The sequence below is a fragment of the Cenococcum geophilum genome, assembly GCF_001692895.1.
Source record: "Cenococcum geophilum 1.58 unplaced genomic scaffold K441scaffold_11, whole genome shotgun sequence".
Lineage (NCBI taxonomy): Eukaryota > Fungi > Ascomycota > Dothideomycetes > Gloniales > Gloniaceae > Cenococcum > Cenococcum geophilum.
In genome coordinates this window covers 1,116,300-1,135,159 of record NW_027137569.1, presented here as the reverse complement: position 1 = coordinate 1,135,159, position 18,860 = coordinate 1,116,300, and the positions used below count along the sequence as shown (strand labels likewise).

Genomic DNA, 18,860 nt, shown 5'->3' with positions numbered 1-18,860 from the left:
AGACCTCAGCTCATCAGGCTTTCAACAACAGCTGAGCAGACATGAAAGATACTTATTGTAGCACACGTCCGTTATGTCTTGATTTGAATTTTATATCGTCTCGTCGCTCTAAGACTTCTTTTCAACTTCAGGGGAAATTGGGAGCTGGTATTCATAGCTACGTGTATGCCCGGCCACGTCACGACGAGCGAATAAGAAAATATTAATAAAACCCTGAGGTGACTTCGAGCTGCGAGCTCGGTCGTTCTTATGGCAATATCTAAACGACAGAAGACCATGCAATCTCATGAGGCGGATCATCACACCAACAGTTGCTCACTTCACGACGCTGATTGCGACCGCTTTTGTAACGCAATCAAAAGGGATGGTCTACCATGCACACGGACAGCAACAACAATTAATCCGGACTATCTGCCAACCTGTGGACAGCACATCCGCCAGCTTATTCCAAGAGGACGATGTCGAGCCGTTGCGAAATGCGGACAACCCTGTAACCGGTTATTCAAACTGGAGCCGACATTCATGGAAATATGCGAATGGCATGATCAAGGTCGCAATGATCTACCTTGCCATCTTATGAGACTTCCCACGGAACTACGTCTGGCTATATTCCGCTTCCTCTTCCCAGAAGATGCCATACCGGCGAAGCCACTACCGGAGATCAGCCGCTGGCGACAAGGGTATTCGAATGTGAACACCGCAATATTCCGCGTTAGCAAGCAAATTTCAGAGGAAGCTACAAGCGTCCTATATGACACTATTCCATTCTGTGTTGTGATTACGGAATTGAGCATTTCTATTTGTGGCATGATGTGGACAAGGGGAGAATGGGGAAGGGACACTTTCGGGCTAACAAAAGACCGTTTTGCATCCGTCCAGCTCAGACGAATACGAAACCTTCGTATTCAGTTGCGAATTGTAGAGAGGGCAGTTTGGGATGCTCCAGTCAGTACAGCACTACCGGAACGCGAGGACACGCTTTTATATGATTTAAGGATCATTGTTCGGCAATTTCTCCGTCTCATCGACGGTAACCAAAACATCCAGAAAGTCCATGTTGTTCCCGCCGTCATAGGCTTTGCGGATTGGAAACGGGACGAAATCGTAGCAGCAGCGATCTTCGTTCTCAAACCTTTCACTGTGTTACGCGGAATCAACATCCCTTTTCTGGACAACATAACAGGCACGACTGTTCGTTCGTCGGCATATACTGCTCTGATAAACGATGATTTTTCGTACACGCGTAGTCCAATCGGCATTGCACCCACCAAGGTGGAACCAAGGGAAACCTACCCCGAAGATGATTTGTACGCTTCATACCAACGGCAGTGGAATAAACTCCTAAGGGGAAATGAGCCAGTGCCAGCGACTTCGCCCCTGTTTGAAAAAGTTGCGAAGCTGGAAGTCCTGCTCCGATCGCTGCTGGATCGACGGCTAAATGGTGCATTCAAATTCTCTCCTCAGGAGCTGCTGTTTCGAGCTCGAGTAGCAGCAGAGGTTGATGACTCGCACCATTTCTCACGTATCCACGCCTTTCTCGCGAAGGAATGGGCTCGCTATCTCCAAGAACAAGCTGCTGCTAACTTTCGTATGACAAAGAAAATTCTAGACATCTCAGATGATCCTAAGCATAACGGGTTAGGGCCGTATTTCAATACAATCTGTGCGACTGATGCGTCCTATGCAGCTAAATTAACCAAATTAAGTTATCTGGATGTATCAGACGAGAATGTTACAGACGATTCGTTTGAGGATCTACTGAAGGGGATAGAGCCGCCGGATTACAGAGAAGATGGTGTTACATCATGGCTAGACGAAGAGGGTACTCAGCACATTAAGAAAGGTGATAGAACCTGGTTATGTTTGCGTACTCCGACACTGGTAAGCTCGCCGAGACAGCCTGCATGACTTGAAACTAACATGCATAGGTGAGAAAACTCAGGCGAACAGCAACACTAACTGCTGCACCGCATATATCATTTCACTAGACTATTTGCTCATGTAAAATTGCCAGTATTTTACGAAACGGCTTGGCGTTGTCTTTTCCGAAGCTTCCGCGAAGACCCGCTTTTTTTTAATCTGTGACGTATTTGCTCTATACTCATTCAGGATTGAATAATATCATGCTATGCATTTGGTCTTTTGTAGCACTTAAATTTAGAATGTTGATACTGTAGAGTTCATCCAGCGCAAAGCAATGATATCATCCCGGGCGATATTTAAAATTAGCGTGTCATGATTCGCTTTTCCAGGTCTCAAATAAAGTTGTTAACTCTTTGATTCATTGTCTCTTACTAATCGCTGCTGATGTCCATCCCTGTCCTCATCCCAAAGCTGAAAGCGAGTGGACTCACGATAAACCAGGCGCATGGGCCGGAGCGTTGGCTGTGAGCAAGATTTTACCCATCAAAAAACCCTTTTATTACAAGATTTACAAAAAAAACTGTAGATAAACCCTTGTCTCCCCTTACCGTACCGAAGCATCCTAAACCTTCCCCAACAAAGCCCTCCCAAGCCACTTCTCCTCCAAATTTCACCACCTGATCCCACTGCCCTAACCCCCCACGAAATTTAAAATAAATTAAAAAAAGCCCCTCACGCCGCCCTCCTCCGCATCCCGACCAGCAGCCCCAACGGCTTCCTCAAAAACCCCTCCCGCGTCTCCATCTCCCCCTGGCGCAGCTCAAACTCGTACCGTCTGAACACGGTACCGACGATGAGCGCCAACTCCATCTCAGCCACGTTCCGGCCCACGCAGGCGCGCGGGCCGTGGCTGAAGGGGATGAACGCCGCGCGCTGCTTCTCGGTCGCCTCGGCCCAGCGCTCGGGGCGGAAGGCGTCGGCGTCGGGGCCCCAGATCGCGGGCGAGTGGTGGATCGTGTAGGCGGGCACGGACAGCACCGTGCCCTGCGGGAAGTGGTGGTTGTTGATGGTTATGCCGGGCCCCGGGGGGATCTGGCGCGGCAGGCCGAGGGAGGAGGTCGAGTGGATGCGCATGGTTTCTTTGATGACGGCGTCGAGACTGGGGGAAGGTGTTAGTCGGTGCTTCGGGCTCGCTGTGGGGTCTCTGTTGCTTCTAGGGTCTGGAAGGGAGGGGCTAGGAGGGAGAGTAATACGAAAAGAGGGAAGGGGGGGAATGGGAAAGGGGAAACGTACTATGGCAGATCCTTGACCATTGTGAATGTCGGCACAGTCTCCATGTCCGGAATCGCCTCGTCGAGCTCTTTCTGCAGCTTCGCCACGACCTCCGGATGCCGCAGGCAGTGGAACAGCAGCGCGCAGCTGGTGTTGCTCGTGGTGTCACTGCCCGCGATCAGCTGCGTCAGCGCCTCGGCGGTTAGCTCCTCACGGCCCAGTTTCTCACCCTTCTCGTCGCGGCTCTCCATGAGGCGGGCAAGCAGGTCGACGCGGTCGGTTTTCGGGTTCGCGAGACGTGCGTTCACGCGCGCGACGGCGATGCCGGCGAGGTTCTCGATCGCTTTCATGCCGTTGGAGAAGAAGGGGTCGGGCAAGTACTTGGCGTAGGGTTTGAGTTGGGGGAAGCAGCCAATTGTGCTAGAAGCAGACAAGTCAGTAAACCCACCTTGGGGGAAAATCCAAGTATGTGTAGTTTCGTAGAGTGTGTAAGTAATGGGAAAGTGATGGCTTGGACTTTTACTCACCCAGATACCTCACCCCTGCGATTAAGCACTTCGATAGCAGGCGCAAACGTCGGCGGCGCATCAGGTGTCAACCGCACCTCTGCGACGTCCTTCCCTCGCGCGAGCATGCCGAATGGTGTACCGAATGCCAGGTCTCCTATGATATCGAAAGCAAGGTAGTTGAACCAGTGAAGCGCATCCATCTGCTCATAGCCGCCTTTCGCTGAGGCGGCCATGCGGTCCCATTGTGCGACCAGCTCTTCGAGGCTGTGGTGCATGTACTGCTCGAACTGGCCGATGGACTTGGCGCTGAAGGTGTGGGCCACGGTCTTGCGCTTGCGGGTGTGCTCCGCGCGGTCGCGGGTGTTGAAGAGGCCGCGCTGGATGGAGACGAAGGCGTCGTAGTACTCGCTATTTAGTTACTCTCAGCTTAAGATCTAACGCCGCTCGTTGATATGATACATAAGAGGGCTTTAATATACCTCTTCAAGAATCCGTTGCCGTGTCCATATATGACAGGAATTGCATCTGCATCCGCGATCGAGACGTGATTTGGTTGGATTCTAACCATTGTGCCATAGTTCTTATGAGCCGCGTCGACTGCGAGGAAACGCTTCCCTCTCCTACATTGAAGAAGCAACCAGAGGTTCGACCATGCCGCAGGAAACGGCGCAGGGATATCTCGAATAGACCAGTTACGGAGGTACGGTAGGACGTAGTAGAGGACAGGAAACGCTAGAAGCGCATACGGGGTGAACAGGAAGGAGAGAAACATGATTGATTCGAAGTCGACGAGCAGAGCAGAAAATAACGGCTGTTGGCAGCGGAAACGGCGTCTCTTTTGAATATCTTCAAAGCTCAGGCGGGTTTAAGGTCTTTGCAGGGTTCAGCTGGGCTTGCTCAGGATCCGAGCCCGGGGATCCGAGCCCAAGGATGGAGCTTCTTCCCAAATTACCCAATAAGACTCGTTTCCGCCAGCCGTTGACCGAAAGTCGTGCCCAGCCGTCGGCCCGCGACCTCGCTGTGGGAAGCCTACCTAGGTAGCTAGCCCTTAATTCTACCCCGAGTTTCCTCCGTAGTGGGTTGCTTGAAGCTTAATCGCACTCCCGGATGCACAATTCTGGATTTGCTTCCCTGGCTTCCCTGGCTTCTGGTGCTTACCGATGCTTATTTAAGGAGAGGTCCTGCACGAGAAGTACCGACTCTGCTACCGTTCCTTATAAGGACGTCAGCTTCCCGGCTACTGTAACATGATACAGCTAGTCCGAACATATTGGTAAAAACCGCGCAGCGACAAAAAACGCGCCATATCCCCCCAACTATATACAATACTGCAAGTATGGCTAGATATATAAATAAGAAGTTTTAGAATAATATCCTTAAGTATGAAAAAGGCTTTTAGCCATTAATTGTAATATCTAAAGCCTTAGGTGGGCGTATATACGGGGTATTTATAGGGAATCGTCAGGAATTCTGCAAAGTGGCAGATGCCTCGAGCTCATGTGTTAAGCTAAATGTGCTCAGAGTTGATCAAAATGACGCTGGAGTGATCAAAATGGCGCAGGGCTGGCCAAAATGGCGCAGGCTGGCCCCGGCACCGGGCGCATTTCGCGAATACACATCAGCTCAAGGCATGCTTCTGCCACTTTGCAGAATTCCTGACGATGCGGCTCTTAATCTTACAATCACAGAAATCTACTACCTCTTTATGCTAACGTACAGCTCTAGGCACTATGATTAATAGCTAAAACATCTTTTTATATTAAAAAAAGTGTTATTTTAGAGCTTATTGTACTATCCCTTCAGCTGGTGTATTTCGTCCTACTGTTATCTGGCCAATAGAATCAATCGGATCAGGGCTCCGTGAACATACGCGTACTTTTAGGGTGTGGTGCGTTTCTGTCGCTGCGCGGTTTTACCGATATTTTCGGAACGACCGAACGGCCCTGGGCACCTAGCTTTTAACCCCCTCACACTAGCTGTACATAGCAATCGTAGCGAACGCCTATGCTTGGCAGTAAGGACTTTAAGCTGTTCGCGATCGGCCTCTCTCCACAGCGTCGTAATCTTTGTCAAATATCGTGAGGTTTCCACCTATCCCTTAACACGCTGGTTTGCGTCCTACCGTTATCGATAAGAACTACCCAATTAAATCAATTAAATAAGGCTATACGCGTTGTTTTGATCCTAGTGTTGTGCACGGACCATTTGATCTTAGGACGCAAGCGTGTTAAGGGATACGATATTGCCAAACTTCATCGGCTACTATTCGCGTTCTGGCGGATATTGGCTGTTGTAACCCCACGAACGGAGGCGTAGGCAAAAAGGGACGAAGAGGGAACGTACATCAGGCAAGTTCTGAATTCGATTCTCAACTAGGACAATTCTCCAAACGGTCCTTGCGTGCAGCCATAGCCGTTCGCTACAATTACTATGTACAGTTGGCGGCAAGTGGGCGAATTTAAATTTCGCCAGAGAAGGGGGTGAAGCTTGCTAAAACCAAAAACGCTGGGATTCGCCAAAAATAATAGCTGACATAGCCATTCATCTACAATGGTATCTTAAGAGGCCACTGCTACAAAACTGCAGTGTCCAAACCTAAAAACAAGAATCAGAATCATCTAAATTCATTAAGTCGTGAAAATCCAGTCGTCGAATTTAACCATAAACAAGCTGAAATGTTGTCCCTCGATAGTGTATGGTATTTTCCTCCTCGCGGTCCCACCCCTGTATATCAGGTGCCAGGCCAACATGGAAGCGATCCTTGACGTCGATTCCATATTGCAACATCATCTTGTTATCCGCTTTCAGCTCCTTCCTACTTTTTACGCATCCACAGTCATCACCCTCCTTCAACCCGCGTCCATGAACGGCGTAAGCGATCGTTAGGAATGTTGCCTTCCGGAAAGGTAATCGCTTCCTGCTGTTGTAAACCAAGTCCCCCACACTGAGAAGTATGGCGATGCAGAGTAAGCTGAGAAGGATGAATAGGATGTACAGTCGCACGACGTAGACCGGTTTTGGAGGTTCGCCGATCGTCGGAACCGTCGCCGTACCGAAATAACCTGCAGTGGTGATGGAGGCAATTGCTTCGGCTAGGACACCCATTAGGCTGTCATAGTGCTCAACTGTGGGCATGATGTAAAAGGGTTCGAGGGTCATGCGGTAGATGTAATCGTGTTTGAGATACAGTAGCCAGGGAACCGCGGTCATATACTCGGATAGCGCGTCGAGGGCAACGGTGTCGAGCCCAGTTGTGTTCTTTCCCGGGGTATCCGTACAATTGAACATAGAGTCGTGATTCGCAATGCAGGAGCTGACCTGCCATGTCATTGTCGGTGTGCATTTAACGCGGGACACCCAAGTTCCGTGGCCGACAGCAGTTATTGCGTGCTCGTTCACTGACATGTTTGGGGTGAAGTTCTTGACCAGAGATGTTTGCGCAAGGTATGAAGTCCCTCCTAATGGGATACCGCTAGCAGTCTTTGTTGCGTTGCTCCACATGAAAAGCGGGATATCATCTTCATCGCTATGCTGAATGGAGCCATCGGGAAACGTGAAGTTGACACTCAAATGGTCATTGTGGTTGCTGATTGTGTATCCAATATCGTCGTTAGCTGCCTCACAACCCGAATTCCACTTGAACGTCACTACTCCATCGTACTGTACTCCTGGGTTGAATGTCATGTTGACAGTCGCGGTGGGACCAAGCTGGTAAGGAGTTTTATTGAGCATAGCTCGTCTGCTGATGACGTAGCCTCTGAAGGTGTCCCCCAGCATAGTCAAGAAAAAGTCGCTGTCGTCGAATCGGCTGACGAAAGGTCCGGAGCCATTATATCCCATGGTGCTTGACAGGTTCATCAGGTTCGAAGGGTACGCCGGCAATCCAACAACACCTTGGTCACGAGTTTGCGGAGCATATTGGCCAGTAGCTAGGATCAACGAGCTGATAGGAACGACGGAAACGCCTATTAGCAACAGCATAGCTTGCATTACTGCTCGTCTGCGCGAATATTTCCACACTGCCGTCAAGGAAAACACTCCAGTATCAATCATCGTATCCATATCGGCGGCGCTGACTGGTACCCTATGAGCGATGGAGAAAGGGTGAAGGAGTCCGAACTCCCGACACACTAGATCGATTAGAGCAGCGGCAGGGACGAGAAAGCTAACGGAAGCTGCGCCGGCATAGAACTGGTCTACTCTGAGATTGCCGGTGGATAAAACACGCTTGAACTGTCCGGCGTAGACTGGTCCCGAATAGCACCAGCCGATGATTGCGAGTATCCAGATTGTGTAAAGGATAAGGCCACCAAGGTACCATCTCAGAGGTTCTTTGCACTTCAAAAGCGATTCGGAACCACTGGTGTTCTTCTTCTCCTTCTTCTCAACACTGTCTAGGTTCTCGTACGTCCAAGAATTTCTGGTGAGGTTGTCGTATGTAGCCATCATAGACTGGGTGTACTCATAATTTTCGAAGGGGTTGATGGAGTTGAGTGAAAGGCTGAATCTGGGGACGAAGTAAATAAATCAGACAGGCTAGAGTTTTATGAAAAATCCAGATAAGATGGCAGCGGTATGCATGCTGAGCACTGCCAAATGCGAAGGCAAAATATCGAGGCTGGTAATCGGTCAATAATCACCGGGATGCAAGACCACTTAGTGTGGCGCGTCACGAAAAGCATCTGACGAGTAATATGTCCCTAGTTGGTGAGATTTGCATAAGGCTGTTAGGCAGTCGGGGCTCAGGTGCTCCAGAACCAGGAAACGTGGACAAGAGGACAGGAAACTAGCAGTTCTAGAGACGCTGCCTTACAATACCATTTGCCATTTACGGCTCCCAAACAGCTAATGCCTTTCGAGAGACAATATTGTCGCTTCATGATGAACGAAACCGATCCCAGAGATGAAGTATGCACGACCTGTGGCTGCATAGAGAACCCGCAGGGCTGCATGGTGGTTGACTCCCTGGTTGCTCGTCAATTCTCAAGCCATGTGTCAGCATGTTATGGATACCTTTCGCAACGCGCACGATCGGACATACGCGTCGGTGAAATAAGTCTGGTTGTAAGCTGCAGGCTTGTAGTCATTTTGGAAGCGCTAGTGGACGCTGTGCGTCAGATCATTAATGGCTTGCCTGCTCCTGCGCCCGCTGCTCGGACTGCGCCCGCTGCTACTCGGTGTGCGCCCGCTGCTCAGTCAGAAATAATGATATGATGGTTTGATATCGGGCGGTGGGGTAAAAGGCTTGGTTTTCGGATAGGTCGCAATACGGTAATGGTGCCGGGAGGGAGGGTAGGGTCGGGGAACGGACCTCTTCTAGGGCTGATCCACCAGTTTCAATCATCTCCCTTGCTGGCTGCAAGTACGTACTTGCTGCGGCTGAAACCTAGCACTTATGAACTCCCACCATCGCTGTTGCAATCTCAGGCAATGCTTCTGTAACGTTGGCCTCCGTTTCGTCTTGGCTCGCAAATCTCAACAACGTGCACCTCTTCCGCACCCCTGCTAGTACCGACTCGTCTAGCAGTTTTCCAGCGCTGCTGCGATCTGAACTAGCGAACATTCTCTTCCTGAGGCCATGACAGATGTAAACCGCCGTCCTGATTTCTCAGCAGCTTCGATATGCTCTCTCGCCACGCTCTACCCAAGCCCGTTATCTGACTAAAAGTCTGCTTAAGTCAAATTAATAATTCTACTAAGAAGACAACTACGATGTAACAGCGCCATAACCAGGGGTGCCTCGAAGTTAAGGTTGTACCAGTGCTGCGCCGCATCTAGTAATTCGGACTTGAGCGCGTGATTTTTGCCTCGACAGCATTATCCCTTGCATTGATTGCGTCCTGAGATATGTGGCCCGTACGCGCGATCAAGAACATCAACCCCAAATAGATAACTTTATCAACCACCCCCACGCAAAACGGGGCCCGTGTCGGCGGGAACACGTAGATCGACTTAGCACCAGGGAGTGAAGCTCTGAATATATAATATATATACGAAATTTGACATATTCGCGGCCTTATCTACGGCGTCTCAGTGATCTGGCAGACCGATTGACCGCCTGCATATACAGCTTACTGATTGGTGCGCAAGGCGCATAGCTCTAAGGACGTTAATATCATGCAAGGGATGAGTTGATGTCGATGAGATGGATTTTGTCTTCGCCCACGAGATTTACAAGCGCATTTGCTGCGGCGAGTTTGTCTGAACCGGGAAAGCCGTTTAGCCAAATCAATAGAGGCGGTGTCATTCTGGCGACGTAAATATACAGTGGTAGAGATAGAGTATGCAGGTACCCATTGAAAAGGGAAGACAGAAGTCACACATTATTATTAGTTGTATTAATGACTCATTTCTTCTTCGAGTCGTTATTTTGTTCGGTGCTCGTGCAGTCTGAGCTGAAACGTATGTCCTTGGCGTATTACTACATGTCGAAGATCTCCACGACTATGATTTCGCATGTACTCACACTCTCGGTGTATCTGTGCTGCCTCCTATCGCTTTTGCAAAGGGTCCTCAAACTCCACTTTTTCATCTGTGATAGCTACATTCAAATCTTGGCTCGATATTAGTACATGCGCACTGCATGTCCTCGCATTTTTAACCCCATTTCAATCATGCGTACAATTCTTCGTCACCTTCAGCCGCATCACCAAACCCACCCTCCGCAATTTCAGTGCTTCCTTTCGCTTTTCCTTTGCCCTTAGTTTTCCCTTTCCCTTTGGCGGGGTCAAAGCCCGCCCCATCTCCGCTGGAGGATCCATTCAGCTTCAAATGATCTGTCCGAATGACATAGTCGTCCTCGCTATCGTCCTTCCCTCCGGCTTCACCATCAGCTTGGTCACCATCGAAAGGAGATGCCGAATCCACTTTGCCTTTGCCTTTGCCTTTGCTCCTATCATAACTTGAAACTCGGCTCCCTGGAAGACGTGTGAAGTTTGCACTCGCACCCAATGCTGGAGCGATCGCTTTCTGTTCCTCCTGCTTCCGTGCTCCCTCGCCTTCAAATGTCTTGCGCACCCGCTCATAGTGTTTCAGCTCATCCACACTCACGCTAGGCACCAGTTCTCTCCCAGCATCGACGAAATCTTGCTCTGTAACCACTACGACTGTATCTTCTTCCTTGGCCAAATGGTCGAAGAAGTAAGCAATGGAGATTGGGCCGATGTGCCCAGCTTGTGATGGCGATTTAGGATTAGAGAGAGAATGGGCGGAGTTATAGGATTTGACTTTCTCATCGACAGCCCGGGCTTGGCGGGTGATGGCTTTGAGCATGGCATCGGAGCAGAGGGCGTACAAGTCTGCACCAGTATAGGTAAAGGGTAGAGTGGAAGCGACACGAGGAAGAGAGATAGTTGGATGGAGAATAAATCTGTTAGTGGGAAAGGTTAGCAGTCTAACGAGAATATAGAAAGTAAGATAGGAAATACATACTTCCTCGTCAAAGCCTCTAGAATTGTCAGCTGCTTGTCGTGCGTGTCCGACACGCCCAGATATAGCATTTTATCGAACCGCCCTGGTCGCAGCAGTGCCTGATCTAGCAAGTCCGGTCGATTTGTCGCGCCGATAACGAAGACGCCTTCCCCACCATCACTCATGCCATCCAGCTCCGCAAGAAGCTGGCTAACAATACGATCCATGACGCCGCCGCTATCCCCCTGGTTACCGCGCTTTGGCGCGACAGAGTCTAATTCGTCGAAGAAAACAACGCAAGGCCTTGCATCTCGAGCTCGTTGGAATACACGCCGCACATTGGCTTCTGACTCTCCAATATACATATTCAGAAGTTCCGGTCCCTTGACGCTGAAGAAGTTGAGCGAAAACTCTGTCGCGATGGCCTTAGCAAGAAGTGTCTTGCCTGTTCCAGGCGGGCCATAGAACAAAATACCACTCCGTTTCTTCATACCCTTGGCGAACAGCTCTGGGTGTACTAGCGGCAGCTGAATTGTTTCCATGACGGCATCTTTGACGTGCGTGAGACCGCCGACGTCGGACCAGCTGACGTTAGGAATCTTAGGTGCTCCAATAGCATCAGCGAAATTCTTTCGCGCCGCTTCAACGGCAGTGTCGAAATCACCTTTCGTTAGGCTGTTACTAGAAGGGCCACCGGCGAGCTCAATGTCTTTTATTGTGACGAGGTCTGAGGAAGAAGAGGATTTTGTAGCAATTTGGGCTAGAAGCTCAAGGCGGGTACGTTTCGCTACAATTGCACGATCAACAACATCTACAAGGTCTCCTGCCACAAGGGCGGCAGTTTTGACGGCAATGTTGGAGAGCTCCACGTCAGGAGAAAGACGAATTCCAGTATCCCCAACTATGCCTCGTAATATTCCTTTTCTTTCCTTTTCGTCTGGAGCTGTCATTTCGAGTTCGTGAGTGAAGAGGCCTCGTATACCATCAGGGACTTTGTCAACCTCCGTTGTAGTGGCGATTAGGACCCTTGAATCAGCGAGGACCTCCTTGAGCGCTGTCGTCATGCGGTCGGCGTTCAATGCTTCCACGTGTTTGAGAAGCAAAGCTGTGTACTCTGCCCCACACGTGAGAGCGCGTTCCGCCCTAGCCTTGAGGAAAGCCTCCGTCTTAACATCTCCACCACCAGCGCCCCCCTCGGTCAAGATATCGAAAGCATCGATAGGGAATATATGAAGTCCAAGATCCTCGCAAGCTCGAGTTGCTACCGTACATTTACCGATTCCGCGTTGAGTTGATGTGATCAAGATTGCTAAAGGTGGGAGGCCCAAATGTATAGCTCTTGGACTGGTAGCAGCGGACATTAGTTCTCTAAGACGATGCCTGAGAGATGAGAGGTAAGCTTTAGGCAGCTCGCCTATCCCAACGGCCTTTGAGGTAGAAACTCCAGATGTTGCAGGCGGTCGTTTTGCGCCAAGGTAATATTGCCATGAACTGTTCATTGTTGCGGGGACCTTGCCTTGCTCACTACCGGCTTGCACCATTTTCGTACTTGCAGCGTCGACGGAAACGACTCCGCCCCAAATATCTAATTCCTCATCATCGCGGAGCTCAGAAGATGTGCTTGCTACGACGTTACCAACTTTGAACCATGCAACCGCCTTTGCATTCCAGTCGTGGCCATTTGTTGATTCTTCTGAGCCGCTATGTCTTGACTTGAATAGGAGCTCATCGCTCCCGGAATCTTCCTCTGTGTTCGGCCCTTGGAAAACAGCCTTTCCAAGAGACTCGTCGATCGCAATTCCGACTAAATCACCACTCTTGACTAGGCGCCGTTTCTGCTCAAAATGCTCCTTCAGTGCAGCGAATAAGCTTGGTTGGAGCAAGCGGTCTGTAGAAAGGGGCGTAGAAAGTTTCAATAGAGTAACTTCCTTCGCTGATGGAGGTACGGAAGAACTAGTTATTCGTGGCTTATGTATAGAGGTCCTGCTCATATGTGAAGATTGGTGGGGCGTAAGTGATACGATGCGGAGGTGGGTTGGATCTCCAAGATTTGCTAGGAGTACCGGAGAAAGATATGCTTGTGACGTTGTGTTGTGTTGGATCATGCCTGAAAAGCTTGACCTTCGATCCATTGGTTTGTGGACGGGGTATCGATGAGTTTTTTTTGACAAATTCTCAGGGAGCCCGTATATTTTGACGGCGCGCCATTCAGGAGAGTCCTCGTCCTCATTTCCAAAGGCCCCTAAGCCCCAGGAGCCAAGACCATGCTGCGGAGGTTCTGCAGCCGCCTCCAATTTTACCCAATCTCCGGAGAAGCAGCCTATCTTTACCAGAGTGTTGGTGTCTACAAAAACTCGAGCTTCTTCATCATCATCACTCCCGGGCTTTGGGTGAACCAATTCATCCGGGATGGACTCAAGGAGTCCTTGAGCTTTGAATACCCTGCCTTTCGATGTAGGTCCCCGAGCTGTTGTTGCAGTAAAACTCGAGAAGATAGAACCTGGTGTTGCAATGCCGTTTGTTTGGAATACTCCAGGTCGAGGTGTTGCGGAACTGAATGACGAGAGAACCCCAGAAGACTGAGGTGGAAGCATAGGCGCACTTAATGATATCATGTCTTCTGAATCGTCGGATAAATCACCAGCATCTGTCCCAGACATCTCCGAGTCCAGATTATCGGCAGTTGAATGTCCAAGGTCTTCTTCTGGCGGGGTTGCGCCTTGCGATGGGGTTCTCTCCTCCGCTGCTGAATAGAATGTCTCATTTGACGTATCGTCATCATCGTCCCCTACACCGTTGGGAAACATAGTAGGGTGAGCTGGTGGTAACACCTTGGATGACTTGGAATGTCCGTGTGATCGAAGCACAACAATTTTCGTAGTTGGTAAAAGCAATCCTTGGGATACCGGCTCACAAGCTGTTACCTTGGCCGGGGGTGGGGGAACATGAGTGATAGGGTGGGATGGAATTGGAAGCGGTAACAAATCCCCCGTATGCACGATTGTAGGCGCTTTGAGAGCATCCCTTACTGCGTTCTTCCATCCTTGCTCCTGCGATGCTATATCCACGGCATTTTTGGTCTTACTTCCAGTCCCATTTACCTCAAGAAAGCGGTCTTTTGGCCCTTTGGCAGCACCATTCGGACGGCTAAATCCAAACCCTCCGCCAAATTTTGCGTGCACTTCATCTAGCTTCCTTAATGCCTCGGTATCAAGGCTAACAAAGACAGTGTCTAGCCCTAGAGGCACCGCATCAAGTATTCGGATCTCAATAGGTGCGTCCCGTCTTTGTGTCTTGTTTGGTGAGACTGAATGAAGAGTATGCACGAAAGACTGTAGAGCTAGTGATGCGGCAGGAAATTGGAGGGACGAGTGTGGTCGGGTAGTTGATACATCGTTCTTTTCGGCAGCTCGGACAGGTAGTATAGTCCAAGTAGTGCTGTGAGGCGCGACGACGGAGCTTGGTAACCAAGGCGTTATTGCGACGTGATGGACGCGACTCTGTTGGTCTGCCAACTCACGGCTTACTGCAGCACTTACCCGTTAGTCTTTACAAACCCTTGAGGCAATGATATGTGTACTCGAAGATTTACTTACAACCAGGAAAAAGGTCTGCGAATAGGTCCTCAGATAGAACACCGATTTCACCCTTCATTCTTTCATCCAGCAGCAATCGAGCAGAAATGGCAGGCCTGTCTGCCCTCCTCCTTCGCCGCCTCTTTCGAGGGTTGAAGGGGCTCACCGAGGCCTCCATATTCTTGGATAAATGTCAGGAAATTCAATTGTAGCAGCAAGGTAGAAACTGTTGCTTCTCAGGTCTGCATAAGGGCAATGCGCTTGGGAATAATGCCAAGCAAGCGAACATGCCGAGGTAAAGACTTCTTTACTAGCAGGTGAAGATGAAATGCCGTGGGTATGAGAAGCGACTGCGTTTGTGTAGCAATATAGAGTGCTGGAAGATATTTCCCAGGACCTCAAGGCAATCATAACTTAGTGTATGTGGAACCTTTCTCCGTAGCTCACATGGAGGAGAATGCGGAGTAAATTTAAGGCGCAGCGGAGGCTAACGAGGGCGGAGCGGGGATCTTGGCGGCTCCCACCCGTGGAGCGAAGACTAGGCGTTTGCTTATTTTAGACACAACATCATTCGACGGTGTACTTACCACAGTCCGCCATCAAGACTCAAACTCAAAGGACTCGGTCTAGGGACCATTCAATATCCCGGGAATGATTCTAGACGTTGAGATGTCATTACCCAAATTAGTAATGGTTCGCCGAGAATCCTGACATCATGTAGCAACACATGCGAACTTGCGATAGTAGCGGTAGTGATGAACTAGCCACGCAGCTCATCCACTTCACTGTTATCGCCCGGCTATCTCCTGCTATTTCATCTAGTGTCGTAGTTTTAGCCGTTGCTAGATTTCTTTGGCCTGTGTCTGGTTTGAGCTTTTACAATTCCTTCTCAACTTTCTGTTGACGGTCATCCCGAGGCCAAACCTACATAGACCTTGTGTTCTCCACAAAACCGTCACTACCCTAAGCAAAACTTTACAAGGGGCAAACATGCCTAGCCTCACCACCGTCAAGCAAAAGGTTGAGGACAAAGCGAACTCGAAGACTCAAGCAGGTATTGAATTCGCGCATCAAGCGGAGCGCCTCGCCCAGTACAGCCCGTCGCAGGAAGACGAATTTACAGGTTCTACTCAGGCTGTTGAGGCAAAGTTTATAACGGGACAGGATCCTGTAGTAGAGACTGCTGATGGTGGACGCTTACCGGCTGTGCCTATCGAGGAAGCTAACCGTTTAAGAGACATATTCGATGATCGTGATTCATCCCCAAATGAGCCAGTTCAGAACGGCACACAAGAAGCGAAGGATGGATCTATACACGGCGCACGTCCAAGTGATGGAGAGTCCAAGCAAAGCACCAACCCTGAAGCGCCATTGCGACAGGCCGTCCTTTCCTCGAGAACAAATCCGTTATTTCCGCCGTTGCCAATGTATGGCCCGCCCACGCTACTACGAAGTATACAATATTGGAGTTTTAGAGTGTCCTCTGCTATACTATCACTTTGCTTCCTAATGGTCATTATATTGGGTGCCGCTTTTACAAGCATACCACTCGCTTGGAAGCATGTTTGGATAAGACTAAAGCTCCAGAACCCAAACAAAAGGAGGCCATTCTTTCAGGAGGAGGAAAGACGAAAGCGTGCAAGAAGAGACGCAGAGAAGGCGTGGAAGAGGAAAAAATATCAGGAAAGAAGAGGCAGTGATAGTAATAAGGCGGATGCGGACAACGAAGGTGAAGAATGGAAAGGCGCGGACGAATTCGTCCCTCTAGAAGGCGGCCCAGATCCCATTGTCTGTGATGTGGGTTATTATGCACGACGCGTTGGGTTGGGCTGTGAAATATTCGACGTCCAAACGGAGGATGATTTCGTAATCGAGTTGTGGCACTTATATAACCCACGCGAGTATCAGCGCGCAAGTTCAGCTAAGAGAGCTCCGCATTCCCCTGATGTTTTCCCAGCCAATTTTGCCGCCAATCGATCAGCCCATGGCGCCTCAGGATCTCAATACAGGCCTGGGGACAAAAAATACCCCATCCTCCTTATCCATGGCTTACTTCAGTCAGCGGGAGCATACTGCACAAATGACGATGATAGTTTGGCTTTCTTTCTTGCAAAATCGGGTTACGATGTCTGGCTCGGTAATAACCGCTGCGGTTTCAAGCCTCGTCATAATCTGCTCAAGTACAGTGACCCACGTATGTGGGCATGGAATATACGACAAATGGGTGTTATGGACCTGCCTGCACTCATCTCGCGCGTACTCTCTGAGACCGGCTTCGAAAAGCTCGCCCTCATCGCCCATAGTCAAGGCACCACACAAACCCTCGTGGCACTTGCCAAAGAACAACGACCAGATATCGGGAACAAAATCAGCGTCTTTTGTGCACTCGCTCCTGCTGCCTACGCCGGACCGTTAATCGGAAAAATATACTTCAAATTTATGCGTGTGATTAGCCCCGGCATGTTCCGCGCTATATTTGGCATCCATGCATTCATTCCATTTATGATGTCTATGCATTCGATATTACCTGGGGGTTTCTACGGTGCAATGGGTTACCGAGTCTTCTCCTTTCTATTCAACTGGACAGACGATAGGTGGGAAAGGGATCTTCGCGACAGAATGTTCCAGTTTGCGCCCGTATATGTTAGCGCAGAGAGTATGCGGTGGTGGTTAGGCCGTGAGTGCTTTGCGCGACAGAAGTGCATTCTCGCCACGCGTGAGGAGAAGAAGATCGAGGATCGTGAAGATGAAGAGGAAGACCGAGAACGGGCGCGATCAGGCGAAGAATCCTCTAGCGAAGATGAAGACGAATCCGCACATCCGCACTCAAGCTCCGACCCCAACCAAGCTTCCCCGTTGGGCCCGCATCAAGATAAGGGCAAGAAGACTACCCGCACTCGCCGCAACACCGACCGCTCTCGCTATGCTTGGTATGGCCCACAAACTCCCCCCTTTGCACTATGGGTTTGTGGAGCCGATGATCTCGTCGACGGTCGGCGACTGCTTCGGCGTTTCGAGCGCGACCGCGAACCCCACGTTGACGTTGTGCATGCCAAGATCATTGAAGGTTACGAACATCTCGATGTCATTTGGGCCATAGATTCTATCGAGAAAGTAGGGAAAGAGGTGAGAGAAGTAATCTGGCGGACAGCATCTGAAGATGCAAGAAAGTTGTGCCGGACTCCTAAGGGCTGTGAGGATATCGAAGAGTTCCATGAACGCGACGAGTGGAGAGAAAGCGCAAATACGGGCCTCGATGCGTCTGCAGGAGAATGGAGTGAGAAGAGGAGAGAACAAGTTTCAAGACGCGGGAGAAAAGGGATAGTGAATTAAAAGCTAAGGTGAGGTGGAAATAAATAAATAAACCCGGCCTGCTTCATTAATAAAGATATGACGTACTGTACTATACTCCTCTTTTTCGTTTTCATCTTTTGCATTCTTTTATTCGTTCAATAGATTCCCTCAATGCTAGCATTTATTAGAAGCATTCGTCGTATATATGTACCATGGGTATATGTTTAGACTGGAAAGGAAGGAAGGATGTAGGAGATTTTCTTGTTAGAAAAGGTGCAGAAGGTCTCAAAATTTTATAGCCGCAAGAAGTATATAATGAGGAGCTCCGGCCATAAGAGATGCCCAGGCAGGGGTATGCTGTTTTATAAGGGTGGATATAATACCACTCGGAAGCAAATTAATCTGCTATCGAAAATCCGAATGTATGCCTTGGCCAATCGGGGGATTGCCGGGTCGGCCTTAACCTTGGTGAAACGAAACACCACGCGAACATCCCGCGTCTTGGCTAAACGTCGAGGGCTTGGGGCAATTTTTGTCTCGACATCGCCTCGCTCGCACAAAAGCATTGTTGTTCTTAATTACTCTTCCATAAGGTGAGCATGTTGACGAATTTCAAATTCTACATCTATCTACATTCATCTGCTTCCAGGCTTACAAATTGACCTTCAGGTTGTTAGGGGGGCAACGTTCCGTTTATTCCCATCTCGCCCGCCCTTTCAGAACAAGGCAACCTTTTGCCTGACCACGTACTTCTCCCGACTTAAAGCTCTAGATCGCATCTCTACTTCAGCATATATTCGCATAAAATCGAAACTCTGCAATCTGCCAGAACATCTTCGAAAGCTTGTCCGCCTAGTCTTCAACGACCGATAAAATCACAGCTGCAGTTTCCAACCCACTACAATCCCACGAGGGAGAACAGACATATATCAGGAAA

At 49.7% G+C, this 18,860-nt stretch overlaps 5 protein-coding genes across 5 annotated transcripts; 2 read left to right on the top strand and 3 right to left on the bottom strand.

Annotated features, from left to right (window-relative positions):
* Window positions 1-8: 8 nt before the first annotated feature.
* On the top strand, window positions 9-2,253 carry K441DRAFT_694622 (uncharacterized protein). The gene is made up of 2 exons (XM_067652737.1): window positions 9-1,881; window positions 1,929-2,253. Exons 1-2 carry the CDS (start codon window positions 250-252, stop codon window positions 1,986-1,988), a joined length of 1,692 nt encoding a protein of 563 aa, XP_067506501.1. The 5' UTR covers window positions 9-249; the 3' UTR covers window positions 1,989-2,253.
* A 342-nt stretch (window positions 2,254-2,595) lies between these two features.
* Window positions 2,596-4,416, bottom strand: K441DRAFT_675498 (cytochrome P450 3A3; the record flags this gene model as incomplete). Its single annotated transcript, XM_067650860.1, has 4 exons — window positions 2,596-3,097; window positions 3,157-3,555; window positions 3,663-4,052; window positions 4,124-4,416. 4 exons carry the CDS (start codon window positions 4,414-4,416, stop codon window positions 2,596-2,598), a joined length of 1,584 nt encoding a protein of 527 aa, XP_067506500.1.
* Window positions 4,417-5,667: 1,251 nt separating this feature from the next.
* Window positions 5,668-8,090, bottom strand: K441DRAFT_685677 (uncharacterized protein; the record flags this gene model as incomplete). Its single annotated transcript, XM_067651913.1, has 3 exons — window positions 5,668-5,735; window positions 6,464-7,891; window positions 7,955-8,090. 3 exons carry the CDS (start codon window positions 8,088-8,090, stop codon window positions 5,668-5,670), a joined length of 1,632 nt encoding a protein of 543 aa, XP_067506499.1.
* A 1,796-nt stretch (window positions 8,091-9,886) lies between these two features.
* K441DRAFT_631850 (AAA-domain-containing protein) lies at window positions 9,887-15,118 on the bottom strand. The gene is made up of 3 exons (XM_067646325.1): window positions 14,651-15,118; window positions 11,076-14,580; window positions 9,887-11,013 (listed from the first exon to the last, which is right to left on the bottom strand). The coding sequence occupies exons 1-3, from the start codon at window positions 14,805-14,807 to the stop codon at window positions 10,257-10,259; spliced, it is 4,419 nt and encodes a 1,472-aa protein (XP_067506498.1). The 5' UTR covers window positions 14,808-15,118; the 3' UTR covers window positions 9,887-10,256.
* Window positions 15,119-16,081: 963 nt separating this feature from the next.
* Window positions 16,082-18,275, top strand: K441DRAFT_656338 (alpha/beta-hydrolase; the record flags this gene model as incomplete). Its single annotated transcript, XM_067647996.1, has 1 exon — window positions 16,082-18,275. A coding segment is annotated over exon 1 (1,819 nt), but the record flags the coding sequence as incomplete, so codon positions are not given.
* Between the last annotated feature and the right edge of the window lie 585 nt (window positions 18,276-18,860).